We start from the raw sequence: 22,181 nt of genomic DNA, 5'->3' as shown, positions 1-22,181 counted from the left end.
TTCTCCAGGTAAATGTATTAACTATCAATGGGAAAATATGGAATTATATTTTATATATGATGAATAGGTAAACTTGAATGTAATTCTTAAGTTAGCCTGTTTCAGTGAATTTTAAATGTTTTAACACATACTCATGAAAAAGTTGAGATGCAAATCTTTCTTGCTCGATGCCTCCCACTTTTCCCATAGCTACTGTTTTTTTTTAAATTTTTTATTTAAGAAAGGATTAATGAACAGAAACATAAGGTAGGAGGGGTACAACTCCACACAATTCCCACCACCCAATCTCTATAACCCACCCCCTCCCATGATAGCTTTCCCATTCTCTAGCCCTCTGAGAGCATGGACCCAGGGTCATTGAGGGTGGTAGAAGGTCTGGCTTCTGTAATTGCTTCCCCGCTGAACATGGGCGTTGACTGGTCGGTCCATACTCCCAGTCTGCCTCTCTCTTTCCCTAGTAAGGTGTGTCTCTGGGGAAGCAGAGCTCCAGGACACATTGGTGGGGTCTTCAATCCAGGGAAGCCTAGCCAGCATCCTGGTGGCATCTGGAACCTGGTGATTGAAAAGAGAGTTAACATATGAAGCCAAACAATTTGTTGAGCAATCATGGATCCCAAGCTTGGAATAGTGGAGAGGAAGTGTTAGGGAGGTACTCACTGCAAACTCTAGTGTACTTCTGCTTTCAGGTATATATTTTGCAGTAGTTTATGGGTACGTGTGAACATAAGCTCTCTCTCACAGAAACTGGTGTATATCTAGGTTATGGGACTTTGATAGAAAGTGAACTACCTGAGATGAAATTAGAGTGTACTATAAAAGGAAAGGTCTCACCCGAGTAATGAAGCCGAAGGGTTGTCATTCCACATGTGAAGTCTCTGGACACAGTCTGAGGTGAAGCATGTTGAGGTGGCAATCGTTGCATTGGTTAGGTTGTGATCGGCGGATGCAATATTATTTGGTTTGGATTGGGAGACGCATATGGGAAAGTGGGCCCTATCCAAGGGTTCCAGGACTGGGGGAAGTAGGGGCTCTATAGTGGAGATGTGAGGTTCCTGCTATCTTAGGGTTCAAAAAGACAATCAATCGTTAATGTTATCATCACATTATTTGGTAATTGGGTTAACTTTGAAAAGTCCTTTTGTTAGGGTTTGCTGTACAGTATCCAGTATCTTGTATATAGCTGTGCTATTGGATGCTTCTAATCTACTTGGTCTAGGCTTTTGAGAGAGTCCGCATATCAAATACACAGCCTATATATTAAAAAGATTCAGTTTGTGTTTTGAAAAACTTTGAGACATACAACTGATTTTCCCCCTCTCATATTAATTAACTACTGATTTATATATCTACATTTTGCTAGGAGTGTACATAAACACCATTCCCACCACCAAAAGACTGTGACCCATCCCTCCCACCACTCCCACCCCCCACTGGCCCAGGAAGATGCTTGTCTACCCCTCACCACAGGGTTTTTACTTTGGTGCCCTACTTACAATTTGATCAGGTCCTGCTTTTAGTTTCTCTTTCAGATCTTCTTACTCAACTTCTGTTGATGAGTGGGATCATCCCATACTCATCTTTATCTTTCTGACTTAGCTCACTTAATATAATTCCTTCTAGCTCTGTCCAAGATGGGTCAGAGAAGGTGGGTTCATTGTTCTTGATAGCTGCATAGTATTCCATTGTGTATATATACCACAGCTTTCTCAGCCACTCATCTGTTGTTGGGCACCTGGGTTGCTTCCAGGTTTTAGCTATTATGAATTGTGCTGCTATGAACATAGGAGTACACACCTCTTTTTGGTTGGGTGTTATGGTGTCCTTGGGGTATAACCCCAGGAGAGGAATTACTGGATCATATGGAAGGTACAGCCTCTGTGGAGAGCAGTCTGGAAAACTCTCAGAAGGCTAGACATAGCTACCTTTTTTTTTTTTTAGGGCCAGCCTCTCTGCTAAGGTGGGAGCCTCTTAAAGCTAGATCCATATTCTCATCATCTCTATAGGTATAAGTTTTAACTGATATAGATTATCCTTATATATTTATGAAATTAATTGATGCCTCTAAAATGAATGCTAGGCCTATAATTTTACATGTGTAATGTCTATTGCTGTTTCCACTATAATGTTTATTTTGGAAAGTGTTTCAAAAATGCATCTAGAAGAGATTGGTGATTTAATAAGAAGAACAAGTCAGATGTGCTCCCTCTAGATTCCCTAGATGGGAGTCAGATTGATATTTGAAAAGAGCTATAAAGTAAAAACAGCCTCCTGGCTCCTTTTTATTAAAAGTTGACACTAAAAATTAATTTAGAGGATATATAAGGAAAACAGGATTAAAAAAACATTCCATTTGAAGAATATGAAATTTCAGCATAACAAATGTGGATGATATATAAATTGCTTTTTATACTTTGAATAATTTTTTATTGTTCATGTTTTGACTATTCCATATTTTAAAAATAGACACTTTTCTTATGCTAAATGTATATTTAGGAGTTATTTCCATACAATTGCTTTCCACTCTATATTTGTAAGTGGGGTGACCATTCCTTCACTTTGTTCAGTAGTTTAAATTCATGCAAATTCATATTAGCTAATGGATGTTCTTAACTACTGTAGATATTGATGAGTGTTTTGCACATCCTGGTGTGTGTGGACCTGGGACCTGCTACAACACCCTGGGAAATTACACTTGCATTTGTCCTCCTGAGTACATGCAAGTCAACGGAGGCCACAACTGCATGGGTAAGTAAAGGTCTCTGAGATTGAGAAGGTCTCACTTGGGGATTTCCCAGATACACTTGACTCATGCACTTTTTGTCTCAGAATGATTGTTCAGTAAGTTTGGAAGTTAAATACATATGAATCACTAGGTATTTAAAAATCTTAAGCTGTTGACCAAATCAAATTTTGTAACTTTGGCTATGTACTTATATTTCTTTTCAATTTTTTATTGTCTTCATTTATTTATCAATAGACAGCCAGAAATTGAGAGGAAGGGAGTAGACAGAGAGAGAAACAATGGGGGCCGGGTGGTGGCACACCTGGTTGAGCACATGTATTACAATGCACAAGGACCTGGGTTCGAGCCCCCCATCCCCACCTACAGGGGGAAAGCTTTACGAGTGGTAAAGCAGGGCTGCAGTTGTCTCTCTCTCTCTCTCTCCCTGTCTGTCACTTCCCTCCCTCTTGATTTCTGGCTGTCTCTATCCAATAAATAAAGATAATAATAAATAAAAAATTTTTTAAAAAGAAAGGAAGAGACATCTGCAGTACTTATTCATCACCTGCGAAGCTTCCCCTCTGGGAACTGGGGGCCTGAACCTGAGTCCTTGCACATTCTAACATGTGTGTTCAACCAAGTGCACCACCACCTGGCCCCTTATAGTTATATATTTTTAAAGCTACTTTCTTGAGGAAATTATAGTTTACAGAGCTGACTGTTACAGGGGTATTTTTCACATTTCCCCAAGATATGTGGCAGCATGCCTCACTCTTCATCAAATTGAGACATGTGTCTGAGATAGAAGATTCTATGAAATATTATAATATATGTCCCTAAATGGTTTTATTTTCTATTTATATAAAAGCACTATTTGGTTTAAAGTATATTTAACGTTTGATACAAATAATTTTATTAAATAAATTTGAGTATAGAAAGAAATGTCTATTTTAATTTTGTTTTTAATTATAGAAAAATATAAATGAAACCCTTTATGGAAAATCAAAAAGGTCTAGGGAGATAGCACCATTGATAGTGTAACAGACTGCTATGCCTGAGGCACCAGAGCTTCCAAGTTCAATCCCCAGAAGTAACATAAGCTAGAAATGAACAGTGATATAGAAAAAAATTAATTTTAAACACAGAAGAAACTCAAAATAACTTATGCTAAAATTAAAAAATTATTTTAGGATACTTCCAGATGACTTGAGAATTTTTTCAGTCGTGTTAATCCAGAAAGTTGGTGTCTCTAGTTGTGTGAACTTCATATTTAACCACTTACTAATAAGATTGTTTTTTTCTCTATGTAGACATGAGAAAAAGCTTTTGCTACAGAAGCTATAATGGGACCACTTGTGAGAATGAGCTGCCTTTTAATGTGACAAAGAGGATGTGCTGTTGTACATACAATGTTGGCAAAGCCTGGAACAAACCATGTGAACCATGCCCAACACCAGGAACGGGTAAGCAAACCTCATATTCTATGCTTCTACTGAAGGCTGAGTCAGTGACAGCCATACATACATGACAGTGAACTAAAAGCAAGTGGATACTAAAACCAGACATGTTCACTTCTGCAAATATCCATGAGTTCTTATGACTTAATTTCCCAAGCTTCCCTTTTGAGGATTCAAGTATTAATTTATAAACTATGGATCTGAGTCCTAAAAATATTCCCTATTGTTAAAAAGTAACATTTACTTATATTTTTTATTGACACAAGGGTTAGTGCTACAATTTGACGCCTTAACTTTGAATTCACCACTCCCAGCTGCTACTTTTCTTTTTTCCTTGATATCACAGAAATAAATTGAAGGTAGTGGGATAGAAAGTGAGAGACAGAGGTTGGGGACTGCAACACTGTTTCTCTGCTCTCAAGCTTCCTGCCATTAGGTGGAGACCACGATTTGGAACCTTGGACTTTGTGCCTGGTAAAGGTACAGTCGAGTTCACCACCATCCATCCCCATTAAAGAGTAAAATTTATAGCACTATTATATCATTATAAAATTATTTTTGTGTGCCTGCATCTTTGTGTAAGTCATATCCCACCCTTTAAAATTATACTCTGTTATGACTTTTTCAATCCAAACTGGATCATCTGGGGGTATATTTGCCTGAATAGATATTTTGAATCTTATAATGGCTTAGTTATGTTTTAATTAATAAAAGGTTAATGATATTTATCATAATGATAATAATCGAAAATACCTAGATTCACTTTGCAAAAGCTGGCAGTGTTATCAAATAAATACAATTAAATGTAAACTTCTGCTACAAATCGTATAAATATGTATTTTCCAGTGAACTAAGTACAATATAAAATGTATTTTTAAAGGAGTTTGGGAATATTTATACATCTGTCTTATGTTTTAAAGCTGACTTTAAAGCTATATGTGGAAATATTCCTGGATTCACCTTTGACATACATACAGGAAAAGCTGTTGGTGAGTTTTTCCACTTTCCATTTCTTTTAATGCTTCTATGCAAGATCAAAAAAAAAAACCTGTTTAGTTTTTTTTAACACTTTAAGTACCATAGAAAATAATAGTTTGAATTCCCATCTATAGCATTAGACAAATGAGAAATAACTAGCTTAAAGAACCTAACCAATTTTTATAATATGATTTCCTAGGCATATTCTAGTGATAAATTTTGATAGCTATGTGACTACTTAAATATTTCATGAGTACTAAGCTGGGACTTCAGTTGTATTTGTAATAAATACTGGGTTACATGATTAAATACTCGATGATATTTTAAACTTTGGTCTCTTATTCATAGGTGTATTTTAAGTTTTTGCTGTGTTTTTGAGTAATCATTTCTACTGATCTAGTTGTGAATTACAAAACTTTTTTTTTGTTTTTTAATTTTTTTAAACTTCTTTTTGGGGAATTAATGTCTTAAATTTGACAGTAAATACAATAGTTTGTACATGCATAACATTTCCCAATTTTCCATATAACAACGCAACCCCCACTAGGTCTTCCGTCATCTTTTATGGACCCGTATTCTCCGCCACTCCCACAGCAGAGTCTTACTTTGGTGCAATAATGCCAATTCAAGTTCAGGTTCTACTTGTATTTTCTCTTCTGATCTTGTTTTCAACTTCTGCCTAAGAATGAGATCATCCTATATTCATCCTTCTGTTTCTGACTTATTTCACTTAACATGATTTTTTTCAGGCTCCATCCAAGATTGGCTGAAAACGGTGAAGTCACTGTTTTTCAATGCTGAGTAGTATTCCATTGTGTATATACTACAACTTGCTCAGCCACTCATCTGTTGTTGGACACCTGAGTTGTTTCCAGGATTTGGCTATGACAAATTGTGCTGCTAAGAACATATGTGTACACAGATCTTTTTGGATGGGTGTGTTGGGTTCCTTAGGCTATATCACCAGGAGAGGAATTGCAGGGTCATAGGGTAGGTCCATTTCTAGCCTTCTGAGAGGTCTCCAGACTGTTCTCCACAAAGGTTGAACCAATTGACATTCCCACAAGCAATGAAGAGGGTTCCTTTGACCCCACAACCTCTTCAGCATTTGCTGCTGCAACCTTTTCTGATGTATGACATTCTCATAGGAGTGGTCCAGGAGTGGTACAGGACTTTTATTCTTGGCAAGGTTTTTGATAACAGTTCCAATTTCATTAGCTGTGATGGGCCTATTCATATTATTTAGTTCCTCTTTATTTAATTGTGGAAGTTCATAAGTATCTAGGAAATTGTCCATTTCATCCAGGTTCTCTAGCTTGGTGGCATATAGTTGTTCACAGAAGCCTTGCATGACATGTTGAATTTCTGCGGTGCCGATTGTGACATCTCCTCTTTCATTTAGGATATCATTTATTTGTGTCTTCTCCCTTTTTAGTTTTGTGAGTCTGGCTAAAGGTTTGTCAATTTTGTTCACTCTTTTGAAGAACCAACATTTACTTTCGTTGATCTTTCATATGGTTTTCTTATTTTCAATGTTATTTATTTCTGTCCTGGTTGCTTTAGGGTTCCTTTATTCTTCTTCTTCTAGGTCTTTAAGGTGTGCAATCAGGTTGTTTACCTGCTTTTTGTTGTTTCCTAATGTGTGCTTATATGGTTCTGAACTTCCCTCTCAGTACTGCCTTAGCTTTATCCCTAATATTTTGTAGCTTGTGCATTAATTTTCATTGAACTCTCAAAACATTTTGATTTCTTCCTTTATTTCCTGTTGGACCCAGTAGTTCTTAGGTAGTGTACTATTGAGATTCCACATTTTTGGACTATTACATTTAATCTTTTGTTGATTGTTAAGTGTTAGTTTAATTCCACGTGGTCTGAGAAGATGCTTGGGAACATTTCAATGCTCTTGAATTGGCTGATGCTGTCATTGTGGCCTAACATATGGTCTATCCTTGAGAATGACCCATATGGACTTGAGTAAAGTGTGTATTCCAGTTTCTTGAGATGAATGACTCTGAAAATGTCCAATAGTTCTAGTTTATCTAGCTCCCTCCTTTCTTTATTGATTTTCTGTCTGGTTGATCTGTCAAGTTGAGAGAGTGGGGTGTTGAAGTCCCCTACTATGACTGTGTTGCTATTAATGTATTTCAGTAGCTCTTTCAGTAGATATTTGATGTATTTAAATGCTTTCTCATTGGGTGCATAGATGTTAATAATTATTAAGTTCTCTTGATTGATAGATCCTCTGAGCATTAAGTAATGTACATCAGTATCTTTTAAAATTTTATTTATTTTAAAGTCTATCATGTCAAAAATGAGAATAGGTGTTCCTGCCCTTTTTTTTGGGCCATTGGCTTGTATGATAGCTTTCCATCCTTTTTCTTTGAGTGTGTTTGTCTTGTTGAATTAGGTGGGTTTTCTGTAGACAGCATATTGTTGGGTTCTGTTTTCTAATCCAAATTCCTACTCTGTGCTTTTAATAGGTGAATTCAGGCCATTGACATTTATTAATATCATAGATTGAAGATATTTTAATGCCTTTCTTTTAGATTTTTAGAGTGTCCTGATATATGGCCTATTTATGGTGGTCTGTTTATAGGAGACCTTTCAGAACTTCTTTCAGGGCAGGCTTGGTGATAGTTTATTCTTTCTTTCACCTATAGCTTTTCTGAGAAGGTTTTTATGCCTCCATCTAGTCTGAATAACAGTCTAGCAGGATACAGTAGACTTGGTTGAAATCCTTTCTCATTGAGCACTCCATAGATATCTTGTCATTCTCTTCTGACCTGTAGTATTTGTGTGGAGAAGTCTGCTGCTAATCTTACGGGTTTTCCTCTGTAGGTGAGTCTATTTTTCTCTTGCAGCCTTTCAGGTCCTTTCTTTATCTTTATTCGTTTCCATTCTAAATATGATGTGTTTTGGTGTCTTTAAGTCTTGGTTAATTTTGTTTGGGACCCTCTGGGCTTCTTGAACCTTTATGTCTGTGATGTTGTCTAGACTAGAGAAGTTCTCAGCTATTATGTCCTGAAGAATGCTTTCTTCCTCTCCCTCGCTTTCTTCCTCTGGTAAGCCAATAATGCGTATATGATTTCTTTTGTAGTTGTCCCATAGGTCTCTCTTGTTGTTTTCAGTATCTCTTAATCTCTTTTTGAGATCTCTTACTTCTTTTTTAGTGGTCTCTAATTCGTCCTCAATCTTGCTAATTCTGTCTTCAGCCTCATTGATTCTATTCTCTCTCCCCTCTACTGTTTTCTAGAGTTCATCTATTTTGTTACCCTGTTCTGATACTGTTTTAGTTTGTTCAGCTAGTTGTGTTCTTAGCTTAGCTATTTCAGCTTTCAGCTCTCTAATAACCTTGAGATAAATAGTGTTTTCTTTCCAGAGTCTGATTTGTTGTTTCTGCATTTCTGATGACAATTTTCAAACTCTTTACTCACTCCTGTGATTATTTCCTTCACTATTGTTTGGATGTTGACTTCATTATTTTGTGCTTCAACCTTTGGGGGGCTTTTAGCTGGACTCTTGTCCTGGTTCATTTCTCCAATACTTCTTCTTGTTCATTTAACCATTATTTTATGTAGTATGTTACGAGGTCCCTCTCTCAGTACTTTTCAAATTACTGATCACTCTTGTCTGGATTGACTTGTGTCTTTGTAAGGGACTTAAAGGGGTCACAGTTGTGAAAATTGACAGTTGTTTCAATATTATTTTAATCCCTGAGTTGGAACAGAAAAGCCTCTTTTGTTCTTTTTCTTTCCTGTGGGCTATGTGAGCCTTACGGCTTTTAAACTATAAATAGGCTTCTTAGCTTAATCCCTCACTCATGACTAAGAGATAAAGCAGGTTGGGGGAGAGATAATCCAGTGGTTATGCAAAGAGACTCTCACACTCCAAGGATCCAAAGCTCCAGGCTCAATTCAGCTTCTCTGCCGAGCAGGACAGCCCTGCTGGGCCCTGTGAGTTTCTAAACAAGTCCCGTTTATAGTCTGTAAGTCCTGAGGCAACTATTCACTATGTTTTCATTAGGAGAACAACATAGAAAGGCTCCCATCACACAGTGCCACAGCTAGGCCACCCAGGTGTAGATCTTCTCCTGAGTTTCCTTCTTAGTTTTCTGTCCCCAGATGTCAGCACAGGGCCTCCCCCCCTGCTGCTCCAGCCTCTGAGGGCAGTAGCAGTGGAGACTCACAGTTGCATTTGGTGAGTCTTAGGGGAGTCCTGTCCTCCCTTCAGACATTTTTTTGTAGGTAAGACTGGAGGCGGTGCCTCAACTGGTAAACTGCTGGACTGTTACCAACCACTTAATCTCTCCCTAGGCTACTCTTTGTCCATGAGCCACAGGTATTTTCACTCACTGGTGATTTGGTGGGTTTCTGAAGTCATTCTAGTCCTGCCTTGTTGCATTCCCAGCTTGTCCCCTTTGGTATTCCTAGTTGACCTGGGAGAGGAGAGGAGAGAAACAACTGCTGCTGCTTCATAGCCCAGCCAAGAGTTTGAAAACTTACTAACCATCCTCAGAACTTCCTTTTAAAATATGCTTTCTATTGCTTACTTTAAATACTAAGAAGCCATATAATTATCAGTACTTAATTATAAGAAATATGCATACATTTAACAAAATAAATTTGACAGATTGATAAAAGCAGTTGGATTCAACTAACAAGAATACGTTTGAGTGGTCTGAGAGGTGGCAATAGATAAAGCACTGGACTTTAAAACATGAGATCCTGAGTTTGATCCCTGGAAGCACATGTACCAGAGTGATGTCTGGTTCTTTTTCTCTCCTCCTACTCCCTCCCATTAATGAAAGAAAATTACTCTAAAAAAAAATAATGTGTTTAATTCCTTGTGAAGTTTATTTCTTGCATTGGCATTAAGCTCACTTGGCACAGTTGATCCAGTACCTAATTTTTTTCTGTCATAGTCTAGAGGAAATATGCTATTTTATGGTTTATGTGTTTTGATAAACCACAGAATCATTCATACACCTGTAAGACTTGAATTTTTGACACTTAGAGCATGTGTGTTCTTATTCAGAGTTTTATGGTAGATACATTAAGCAGAAACACATTTATTTGACCAGATCTGTTTACTTTCAGACATTGATGAATGTAAAGAGATTCCAGGAATTTGCGCAAATGGTGTATGCATTAACCAGATAGGCAGTTTCCGCTGTGAGTGCCCTACAGGATTCAGTTACAATGACCTGCTTCTGGTCTGTGAAGGTAACTTAAATATTTGCTGTTTAGCCCCCAAATTTGGTAGACATAAGTGATTTTAGACAGATTGTTTTTTTCTATTTTTACTGTTTTTTCAGAGTATTTAGGAGTTGAGCACCTAATTGGTTAACTGTGAGTCTAATACTAATACGAAACACTAATATTCATGAACAACTTTCATGGAATGGTTGCTTTTGCAGATATTGATGAATGCAGCAATGGTGATAATCTCTGCCAGCGAAATGCAGACTGCATCAATAGTCCTGGCAGCTACCGCTGTGAGTGTGCTGCCGGTTTCAAACTTTCACCCAATGGTGCCTGTGTAGGTAAGAGAAGCTGGCTTTTTTTTCTCAGTGTTACATTAATTTTTCATTACTACTGACATTTATTTACTTTCTTATTCTGAATTTACCATATTTCTTCTACTGGGGGTTGATGGATCATAGTACAGTTGTTGGCACATGGGTACAATCTCTCATCTCCCTGTGTCTACAAAACGCTTTCCTCCCCATCTTAGGTTCTTTTCCAACATTATGCACCAGGACCCATAAGCCCTCATTCTTTAGCATAAGGTACATTGTTCTTTAGAATTTCTGATAATAAAAAATTGTCTTAGGCAGGGGAGATAGCATAATGGTTATACAAAAAGTTTCTATACCTGAGGCTCTGAAGTCACAGGTTCAATGCCCTACACCAGTGTTAAGCCAGAGATGAGCAGTGTTCTGGTAAAATAAGTAAATGTATGTTTCCATACTGTCCTATAAGAATGTATTTTAAAATTTAAAATGATGTTTAAAAAGATTTATTTTTTAGGACCAAGATGTAGCTCACCTTTGTAGAGTGCACACTTTGCCAGGTATAAGGGCCCTAATTCAAGCCCTCCAGCTACCACATGGGAGCCCTTACAGAGAGGAAGCTTCATGAACTGTGGAGCCATACTGCAGCATCTCTGCTTTCTCAGTCTCTTGCTCCCTCTATATCTCTCACTCTCTACCAAAAAAAAAAAAAAAAAGTCACCAGGAGCAATGGAATCAGGCAGGCATAGAAATCCATCAATAACCCTGTTGACAAAATTTATAAATAAAGAAAAGTTTTCCTAAGTTATTTGTTATGTTGAACCTATCTCCGCATACATTTTGTTTTGTTAGGAAAGGAGATATCTTCAGTGAACTTTACTAGGATTACACATAAAATAGTATCTTTGAAGGGCGTCGGGTAGTAGCAGAGCTTGTTAAGCGCACGTGGCACAAAGTGCAAGGGCCAGCCTAAGAATCCAGGTTCGAGCCCCCGGCTTCCCACCTGCAGGGAAGTCACTTCACAGGCGGTGAAGTAAGTCTGCAGGTGTCTCAGTTTCTCTCCTCCTCTTTGTCTTCCCCTCCTCTCTCCATTTCTCTCTGTCCTATCTAACAATGAGGACATCAATAACTACAACAACAATAAAAAACAAGGGCAACAAAAGGAAAAACAAATACATAAAAAGAGAGTATCTTTGAGATACTCATCCACATATAAAAATTGCAAAAAAAAAAAAAAAGAAAGAAAGAAAGAAAAGATGTTTGGATATAGTTAAAGCCTTGCTTATTTTGATTGAGCTGTTGTTACGGTTCATTTTCATTTTCAGCCTGTCTGTAATTATTAATAGCAGATCATGGAAACATGTCTGCAAAAATGATGGAATCTTAATAAAAATCAGATATGTGTAACGTGTTTAACTTTTTTGTTGTTTGTTTTAGATCGTAATGAATGTTTAGAAATTCCTAATGTTTGCAGTCATGGCCTGTGTGTTGATTTGCAAGGAAGTTACCAGTGCATCTGCCACAATGGCTTTAAGGCTTCTCAAGACCAAACCATGTGCATGGGTAAGAAGGAGGATGTTAGTTCCTGGGGAAGAAATGCAGATCACATTCCAGAAGGGATTGTATTTTGATCATTTGCCACAAGTTATTATAGCTTCTTTGTCAGAAGAGTCCTTAGGAAAAAGTTAACTATCTTGAATTTTTTAAAGCTTTATTCATTGTAAAACATGCAAGCATGGACACACCTCCATACATTCTTGAGTTCAGTGCTCTCAACCTTTCCCCCTCATGACTTTCATTCTCTTAACATACACTGTGGTACACTCAGAGTTATGTCAGACTCAGCACAGGCTTACCAGCCCTTCGTCAAGTTCCTACTCACAGAAACATTTTTTTAATGCAAGAATGCAAAAGGGTACGATGAAGTGAATAGATGTGCATGCATCTGTACGTCTATATAGCTTCCCCCAAGTCATTGAATATATGACATATTTCTGGTTTCGCTTTTTTTTAAATTTTTTTCCTTCATTGGAGGATGAATGTTTTACATTCAACAGTAAAGTTTGTACATACATAACATTTCTCAGTTTTCCACATAACAGTGTAACCCCCACTTGGTCCTCTGTCATCCTTTTCCAGGACCTGTATCCCCCCCTACACACACACACACACACACACACACACACACACACACACCTCAGGGTCTTTTACTTTGGTAAACTTCTTCATTGCTTGCTTATACTTGTTTAAATTCTCTTTAACATATAAAATACAACTTGCCAAAAAACGTGATATTTGTTATTCATATGCATATGGAGAAATCTTTCCTCAATAATATCAGTTCTTCCATGGTAAAAGTCAACCAAACTTCTTGATAATACCTCTCTTACACAGTTTTTTTTGTTTGTTTGTTTGTTTGTTTGGTGGGTTTTTGTTGTTGTTGTTGTTCAAGGTTATTGCTGGGGCTTGGTGCCTACACTATGAATCCACTGCTCCTGCTATCAGCTTTTCTATTTTTCAGTTAGGACGGAGAGAAATTGAGAGGGAAGGGGAAGATAGGGAGAGAAAGAGGAGAGAGGGAGAGAGAGAGAGAGAACTGCAGATCTGCTTCACTGCTTGTGAAGTGACCCCCCCCCTTCAGGTCGGGACTCAAACCCAGTCCTGCACTTCGGTTTATGTGCACTTAACCTGGTGCACCACCACTCAGCCCCCTCTTAAACAGTTTCATTTCTTAAACATTATACCTTAAAATGGACAGTGGTTACCATGCTTATAGACCAGGGTTCACCCAGTCCTCACTGTAAGGGTGGGAGGTGGGGAAGGAGAGATTCACAAACAACAGAGCATCGCCATAGGTGTCTCTTTCTCTCTCTTTTCCCTAGCTTTCCCTGTCTCTCACCCTCTAGCAAAAAAAAAAAAAAAAAGGAAAAAGAAAATGAGGAAAAGGAAGGACATAGGGCAGGGACTAGGAAAGAAGGACAAAAATAGTCAAAGGAGTTTTGGTATCATGTAGTTTCCAAGCCCCAGCAATAGCCCCATAACAAAAAAATAAATAAACAAACAAAAATGCAGTGCCTTTTTTTTTCCATTGCCCATTTTTGTGTGTAAAGACACTTCTGGCAACTTGAAAACTCGTAGTATAGGTAGTATTTTCTCTTAATATAATGGATATCTCTCTATTTTGTTCAACTTTTAGCTTTCTTTTGGAAGGCTAATAATACCTTGTTTGAATGATCAAATTAAGGTATGAAAATAGCTAGAATTAATGTTTGACAGGAAAAAAATGCTTTACAGTTGACAAACATACCTTGTCATACACGAAAACATCTACACCCAGGTGGAGATTGCTTTGTCTAGTTCCAATTATTCTATGTGCCTAAAAGAAACTATATACCATACTGGTTCCTTTTAAGTTCAAAATTTATGTTTTTCTCTTGCCTCATGTTTATTTCCATTAAATATGAACCTTGGGTCTCAAATGAGAAATAACAGAGTAAATTATTATAACTATTCATAGCCTTTCTTTATGGTTAAAATTTTAATTCCTTTGAGCCATTCTTTCTTTCTAGATGTTGATGAGTGTGAGCGTCATCCATGTGGAAATGGAACTTGTAAAAACACCGTCGGATCCTATAACTGTCTCTGCTATCCAGGCTTTGAACTCACTCATAATAATGATTGCCTGGGTAAGTATTTTATTGCTTCTACTTCACTTCCATACATGGAGCTGAAATTAAAAATAATGCAGCCAAAATGGGTTTTTCAATTACTAAAATTTCAAATGTGTTTGTAAAGATATGTTATCATTAAGTTCTAGTTATTTAAAGCCATAGTATTGGCCTAACTGATCATAAGACACTCTGCTGTGTTGACTACTTCTGCCAGTCAACCATTCAGTTCAGGGGGGGAAAGGCTATTAGAAGGTAACAAGTGTATTGGAGATGCTTCATAGCTTTGAGTTATTTTTACTCTGGAGATGGTATAGAAGATAGAACTGTCACTATTTCAGTATTATTATAGATATTTAAGATAATTCATTCTTGATTTATGTTCACATACTAGCAGACCCCAAGCTGTAAGCATGTTGTGTCTTGACAGTCTATTTTTACTCAGCTTTTGAAGCCACAGATGTCCTCTTGCACACGGTGCTTAGTGACTAGGTTTCCAAGCCAATCCTCAGAAATGTTTTTGATCTCTGTTTGTAATTGAACTGTAGATTTCAGTTGAAAATAAAAATTGTCTCCTATGCCTGGTGTAGGATTTCAGCCTCTGCTCCAAACAGATTGAAATGTGAACTGACAGTGATAGAGTTTCCTGCAATTTGTAGAGATAGTGAGAAAAGTAGTAGCAAACACTGACAGTATTTCTTGTTTGCCAAGTGCCAGGGACCACATAGGTCTACCATTTGTATCTCTTAATCTACATGACCCTGTGACTATGTGAAAGTAATTAGGGCTTTTCAGCATTAGGGGACCATCACAACTCAACCCCAGCTTCTAATTTAGTCCACAACAATAATGTTGCTATTTAGGACAATATAGCCTGAATCCCAAATGGACCTATGATATGTTACAGTAGATTTAGGGACTCAGAAGGGGGAAGGGAGGAGCAATAAGGAGGTTGGGGACGTAAGTCCCTATGATGGAACAAGATGATGGTTGGGTTGAAGATGAAACATACTGATACCTATTATGGGTAAATGTAGAAATGTACCCTTATGACAGCAACAATCCTGTAAGTTAACATATACTCAGTAAAGTGATTCTGAAATTGTTTTATAAAAAAATCTTCAACTGTATAAATAAAAATTTAGAATAAATTCAACATTTTATCCAATTACCACCTCCTGACTAGTTTTGCAGACATCTTGTGCACCCAGAGAGAATGAAAGATATGGGCATAGCTCTGATCAAAGTAGAATCCCCAGAGCATAACTTAAATGCAGTGAACCTTGAATTCAACTGAGAGTGGAAAAAATAACAATTGGTTTTTTTCAAATTCTTTATTCTGTCAGTGAAATAGACTTGCACTGGAGTATATTTATATAGGTGTGTGTGTGTGTGTGTGTGTGTGTGTGTGTGTGTGTGTGTGTTAATATCTTTTTGGCAGACTAAGGTCTCCTATTTGTATCGTTTCACTGTTCCTAGCTACTTTTACATTCAGATAGAAGAGAAATACCACAGCACCAGAGTTTCCTCTGATTACATAGTACATTCCATGGAGTGCTGGGGTTCAAATCTAAGCTGTGAATGTAACAAGGCACACAGCTTCTACAAAGAGCTTTCTCTTGCTCTAGAGTTACCTATATTATTTTTCTATATTTGATATGCTTAGCTCATCTCCAGACAAAATCATTGCTATACTAAGCAATCTTAAATTTGTATGTTCTCTTACCTCTGGAAAAAGAAATCCTTTTCAAAAGAACAAAATAGATATATTGGAGTTTCACATTAAGCCTTCTCCTTTGGTTGTAAACGTACACATTGTATTAATATATTACAAAATATAGTTGAAGTTAAAATACCTTAAAGATCAGCGTGACCTTATCAGTCACAGGATCCTTATGAAATAAGCCATTTTCTCTTTCTGTTGAGGAAGAATTATAAAGTTTTTCTTTTAAACGTATGCTAGTAAATGTGTTTGTCAGTTACTACTTTTAGCTCAGTATTAGAATTCTCTCTAAAAATTCAACTTCTATTTGCGTACAGACATAGATGAGTGCAGCTCCTTTTTCGGTCAGGTGTGCAGAAATGGGCGGTGTTTTAATGAAATTGGCTCCTTCAAGTGTTTGTGTAATGAAGGTTATGAACTCACTCCAGACGGCAAGAACTGTATAGGCAAGTATCAACAGTAACCAGTCCTTACATTGTTTTCCTTCGTGAAATTATCTGATTTCTAGTAGTACCTCTGATTCAGGGGCTTCCTTACATCTCATTTAGCTATCTGATCACATCACCAAAACAAAACATCTCAGGAAAATTTGGACTATGCACAAACCAACAATTGGAAACAACACACAAACAATTATTTTATTGGGGATGGATCTTGAAACTCTCAATGTCTCAATAAAAATAGTTAAAGAAACAAATCAAGAAAATTAGCCTCTTACTAATTGATAAAACCCAAAATATCAAGAAAGCATGTCAAGGCATTTTTTTTTCACTGTGCCTGGCCAGGTCAGGGGACTAGAGTTGAGTTCATGGTGATGTCATTTCACAGACAGATAACAGTGTATGCACTCATATTTCATATTTAAATCATATGCACTCATATCTCATATTTAAATCATTTTCCCTTTGTTTCTTTTGAAGATACTAATGAATGTGTTGCCCTTCCTGGATCTTGTTCTCCTGGTACCTGTCAGAATTTGGAGGGCTCCTTCAGATGCATCTGCCCCCCAGGATATGAAGTGAAAAATGAGAACTGTATTGGTAAGGTTACAATCATCCATTCTGATGTCCATGAACTGTTCAGAATTATAACCCTAGACTGTGAAAACACCCTAGTTCAGAATCACTGCAAACATGGCTGTGGCTTGGGAATGAAACACATCACTGCCAACATCTGTCTGATCCAAACATCAGAAATTACGTGAAGGTGGAGTATTGGGAAAAAGGACCTGAACGTTGAGAGATTTTTCATTAACAGTAATTGTAAACTAGAATATTTAGTGTACTCTAATCTTTTTTTCAACTGTCAAGAGATTTTCTGTTAAACTTAGAGAATGTCTACAAATTTTGTAATCTTTGGCAGCCAATTTTAAAACAGCTATTCATGTTGTCTTTAGAGTCCTAGAAATGTGAAACAGAAAATCTCAACAATGCTGTTGAGGCACTTTTCCTTTGGTAAGGCCTCATGTCAAAACAAAATATGAATTCATTTGTCATAACAGATGTTATTCTATTGAAACTCTTCCAGCATACAAAAACTCTGTAACCACATCAGAAGTGGCTCACACAGTTTCCTGGTGGACATGATGAAGGCTGGTCTCTTTACAATTACTTTACTTTAGTTTCATATAAATTATTTTTTACAGACTTGTTGAAATTCAGAAGCACCCACATCTTATTTGATTCTTCTAACATGAAAGAATTGCTAATATTTTTTCTTCATTTTAGTTAAAAAAAATCTGTCACCTTTGGCCAGGTTCCACCTAAAGGCAAATAGTTATGTGTAATTCTGCTGTTTAAAGCACACACAGAGAGACACACACACACACAAACTGTTACTTCATTGAATTTGCTTATTTTAGACCATGTAATTATACATTATAGGTACCCCTAATGATTTCAGTTTGATTAATATACCTTTGTGTTTTTTTTATTCTCTCTTTGCTTTGTGTGGTTCATTGTAAAATTGCCTAGCATTTTCAATACTATAATGAGTAATAATTTACCATGTGAAAGTACCTGCGTACTAACCCCCTCTTCATGAGTAGTGAAGTAGTGCTACTGTTGTCTCTCTTTGGCTCTTCCTCTCTATCTCCTAGTCTCCTCTCAGTTTCTCTCTAGCCTATCAAATTAAAGAAAGGAAAAAAGAAAGGGGCTGCTGGAAGCAGAGGATTCCTAATGCAGGCATCAAGACCCAGCAGTAACCTTGGTGTCAATTAAAGAGAGAGAGAGAAAGAAGGAAAAAAGTAAAAACAACTTATAAAGAAGCTTCTTTCTTTTTTTCCACTAGGATCCTCACTGGGTCTCCACACCTACATGATTCCTCACCTTCCAGTAGAAGCTTTTCTGAGATGGAGAGTTAGAGATAGGGAGGAAGAGTGAGGAGAGAGAGATGCCTCAGCATTGCTCCTCCCTTGTAGTGTCCAGGGGCTTGGATTTTCCTGGATCACAATGAAGTAGTTTCTTGGAAAGTATAAGATACTTTCTTCTGTTTGCTTTATCCATATTTAATTTCATATCTTCATAAACCCTCTTTACGTATCACTTTAAGGAACACTAACATTGGTGCTCCAGCCACCATGGGAAAGAGAAACATATCTGCAGTTTTTTACATTAGACAGATTGGCTCCCTAGTATCTTAGTGAAGATAAAATGTGGCTTAGTTAAGTTTTATTAAATTCCAGGGATATCTTCTTTATTAATTGTTAGCAACCCCAGTATTTTGGTTTTTTATTTATTTCTTTATTGGGGAATTAATGTTTTACATTCAACAGTAAATACAATAGTTTGTACATGCATAACATTCCCCAGTTTCCCATTTAACAATACAGCCCCCACTATGTCATTTATCATCCTCCAACCCCAGTATTTTGAATCTCAATTTCCTTTACATTAAGAATATTTCATTCAGGGGACTGGGTGGTGGCACACCTGGTTGAGTGCACATATTACAGTGCACAAGGACCTGGGTTCAAGCCCCTGGACCCCACCTGCAGGGGAAAGCTTTGCTAATGGCAAAGTAGTGCTGCAGGTGTCTCTCTATCTCTCTGCCTATCTCCCCTCCTTCTCTCAATTTTGGTCTGTCTCTATCAAATAAAAAAGAAAAACAATAAATTTTTTAAAAAGAGTATTTCATTCAGAATATCTTCCACCAATTATTACCAGAGCAAATACTACCTAACATGAACATGTAAGTACCCACACCCTCTTTGTATCTACATGTAAACATACCCATGTATACATACACAAATCCGCCCCTACATTCGGTGGACATTACAGTCAGTTCTTAGCAGCTTTCTAGGTGCTGGAGATGCAGAAATGCAGTCCATGCCTTCAGGTAATCTACTGTCTATAGGGAAAGAACCTATTTTATAAGTAGACCTATTTTATAAAGCTACCTGACAACTGTACTTGTACTGATAGTGTGAAAGGCACTGTGCAGGGCATATGTGCAGGGCATGGGATCAAAGTAGAGAGAGGCTTTCCTATTCTTTATCCCTCTGAGAGTATGGACCCAAGGTCACTGTGGGATGAAGAAGGTGTAAGGTCTGGCTTCTGTAATTGCTTCCCCACTGAATGGAAAGCTATCAAGGGAAGGGATAGGATGCGAAGTTCTGGTGGTGGGAGTTGTGTGGAGTTGTACCCCCTCTATCCTATGGTTTTGTCAGTGTTTCCTTTTTATAAATAAAAAAAATTAAAAGGGAACCCAGAGCCTCATGCATGTGAAGAAAGTCTTTGACCGCTGAGTGTTTGACCAACCTGCAGGAACAGTTTTTCTCCAGTGCAATGTCTTCCCTGGGCAGACAACCCCACCAATGTGTCCTGGAGCCCCACTTCCCCAGAGCTCTGCTCCATTAGGGAAAGAGAGAGATAGGTTAGGAGTGTGAATCAAACCTGCCAACGCCCATGTTCAACAGGGAAGCAATTATAGAAGCCAAATCTTCCACCTTCTGCACCCCATAATGATCCTAGGTCCATACTACCAGAGGGATAAAGAATGGGGAGCTATCAGGAGAGGGGATAGGATACGGAGTTCTGGCAGTGAGAATTGCACCGCTCTTATCCTATGGTCTTATCAGTCTTTCCATTTCATAAATAAAAATAAAAAAAATAAAATAGAGAGGCTCATGAATAATGGTGAATAGTCGTGAGAGAGCAGCATGTCAAGGGATTAACAGCATTCATATTGGTGCTTTTTTATTTTATTCTATTTTATTTTTTTCCTGCACCAATTCTACCATTCCCAGTAGACATTTATTTTTCTTATTGTATTTGCTTATGGTAGAGGCTGAGAAACAGATAGAGAGATCTGCATCATTGCTTCGATGCTTATGAAGCCTCCCACTCTGAAGGTGGGGACCTGGGGCTTGAACCTCAGTCTTCACATGCGGTAACGAGTGTTCTCTACCTGATAGGCCACCACACAGCCTCTCAAAGTTACTCCTAAATGTTGGATAGGCTTTTGTAAAATCAAAGAGAACAGAGGATGGAGCTTGAAAAAAGAGACAACACAAGTCTTAGCAAGGGGCATAGATTGGCTGGAGTAACTGAATTTTGTCCCACTGAATGTTTGTTGGGTGGGTGGATTACTTGGTCGGTCTTAGAAAAGTTGTGGTATGATTCATGCATACCTAATTACTAGTAAACTACTATAGTATGTTATATTTAAATAGCAGTGCTGTAATTTGACAAATTAATTATCTTGCTGTTCTGCAGATATCAATGAATGCGATGAAGACCCCAACATCTGTCTTTTTGGGTCCTGTACCAATACTCCAGGGGCCTTCCAGTGTGTCTGTCCCCCTGGCTTTGTGTTATCTGATAATGGACGGAGATGCTTTGGTAAGCTTTGAGACGACTTTTCTGTCATAATTCATGCCTAGCAACTTCAAAACTAGACAGTGAGCCATCATGCTACTGTTAGTCACTACAAAATACATGTCTGTGACAAATCCATCATGTAATACAGATCCAAAATTTGTTAAAACATTGTATAATTGTTAAGGTACTATGAATCCTTGGTTCTGTGTCTATTTTTCAGATGTTATGCTAAAAGGAAATTCATTATCTCATGTCACTGTTTTCTTTTTGCTTTTGGCTTAGAACTCCGTGTGTGCTGGTGTACTAGTTATTCTTGAAGTGATTTAATGTAATGAAGATTGTCTACATAGTCTTTATTAGGCTATTAAATGACAATAAAAAAATAAAGGGAGCTGGGTGGTGGTGCCTTGGTTGAGCACGCATGTTGTCACAATGTGCGAAGACCTAGGTTAGAGCCCCCAGTCCCCACCTGCAAGGGGAAAACATTGCAAGTGGTGAAGCAGTGTGGAAGGTGTCTCTCTGTCTCTCACTTCTATCCCACCCCCTTCCCTCTATATTTCTGGCTGTCTCTTATCCAGTAAATATATAAAGATAATAAAAATTAAAAATGATTTCCAGCATGCCAATTAAAAAATATTCTCTATGGAAGTGACTTTAATATTGGGCATATATTTTCAAAGTTGTAGGCACAATATAAAACTGGTTTAAACACATTTTAAATGATTCGATAAAATTGAATAGACAGGTCAGTTTAGCTTGGCAAATGAAATCTGCAGTTGAGGGTTTCCAGATCGGCCTTTTAATCTGTATTCTATGTTTGACCTGTGAGAAATGTTAGAGAGTCCTATCAAAAGTATTCCTATCTTTGGGAATGACTGGTAAGGTGTTCTATAATGTTTCCTTTCCTAATTAGATACTCGGCAGAGTTTCTGCTTCACAAACTTTGAAAACGGAAAGTGTTCTATACCCAAAGCTTTCAACACCACAAAAGCAAAATGTTGCTGTAGTAAAATGCCAGGAGAGGGCTGGGGGGACCCCTGTGAGCTGTGCCCCAAAGATGATGAAGGTAAGCATATGGACATAGAATCTCTGTACCCCTCTTTATACTGTAGTATTGTCAATATTTCCATTTTATAAATTTAAAAAATCACTTTACATTATTTTTTTTATGTGAGAAGGAAAATTAACTATATAATTGTGCATCATTTGAGAATGGAATTAGCCCCGTCACATGTAAGTTTTGATGGTTCAGTGAGCAACCTAACATGAGGAGCTCCTTTCAACTTTTGGATTCATCCTGC

The 22,181-nt window shown here is 37.6% G+C and overlaps 1 protein-coding gene across 1 annotated transcript in view; it reads left to right on the top strand.

The window, feature by feature from the left end:
- The window catches only part of FBN2 (fibrillin 2), a 248,114-nt gene that overhangs the window by 208,757 nt on the left and 17,176 nt on the right, over positions 1–22,181 (top strand). Inside the window, exons 41-51 of the mRNA XM_060177577.1 lie at positions 2,620–2,745; positions 4,033–4,185; positions 5,100–5,168; positions 10,254–10,379; positions 10,574–10,699; positions 12,107–12,232; positions 14,239–14,355; positions 16,378–16,506; positions 16,981–17,100; positions 20,776–20,901; positions 21,794–21,946. Of these exons, the coding sequence (XP_060033560.1) occupies positions 2,620–2,745; positions 4,033–4,185; positions 5,100–5,168; positions 10,254–10,379; positions 10,574–10,699; positions 12,107–12,232; positions 14,239–14,355; positions 16,378–16,506; positions 16,981–17,100; positions 20,776–20,901; positions 21,794–21,946 (1,371 nt within the window). The remainder of the gene's footprint in view (positions 1–2,619; positions 2,746–4,032; positions 4,186–5,099; positions 5,169–10,253; positions 10,380–10,573; positions 10,700–12,106; positions 12,233–14,238; positions 14,356–16,377; positions 16,507–16,980; positions 17,101–20,775; positions 20,902–21,793; positions 21,947–22,181) is intronic.

Source organism: Erinaceus europaeus, chromosome 2 (genome assembly GCF_950295315.1).
Source record: "Erinaceus europaeus chromosome 2, mEriEur2.1, whole genome shotgun sequence".
NCBI classification, from domain to species: domain Eukaryota; kingdom Metazoa; phylum Chordata; class Mammalia; order Eulipotyphla; family Erinaceidae; genus Erinaceus; species Erinaceus europaeus.
Note: the sequence above shows the minus strand (reverse complement) of the source record. Positions and strands in the feature narration are given on the sequence as shown.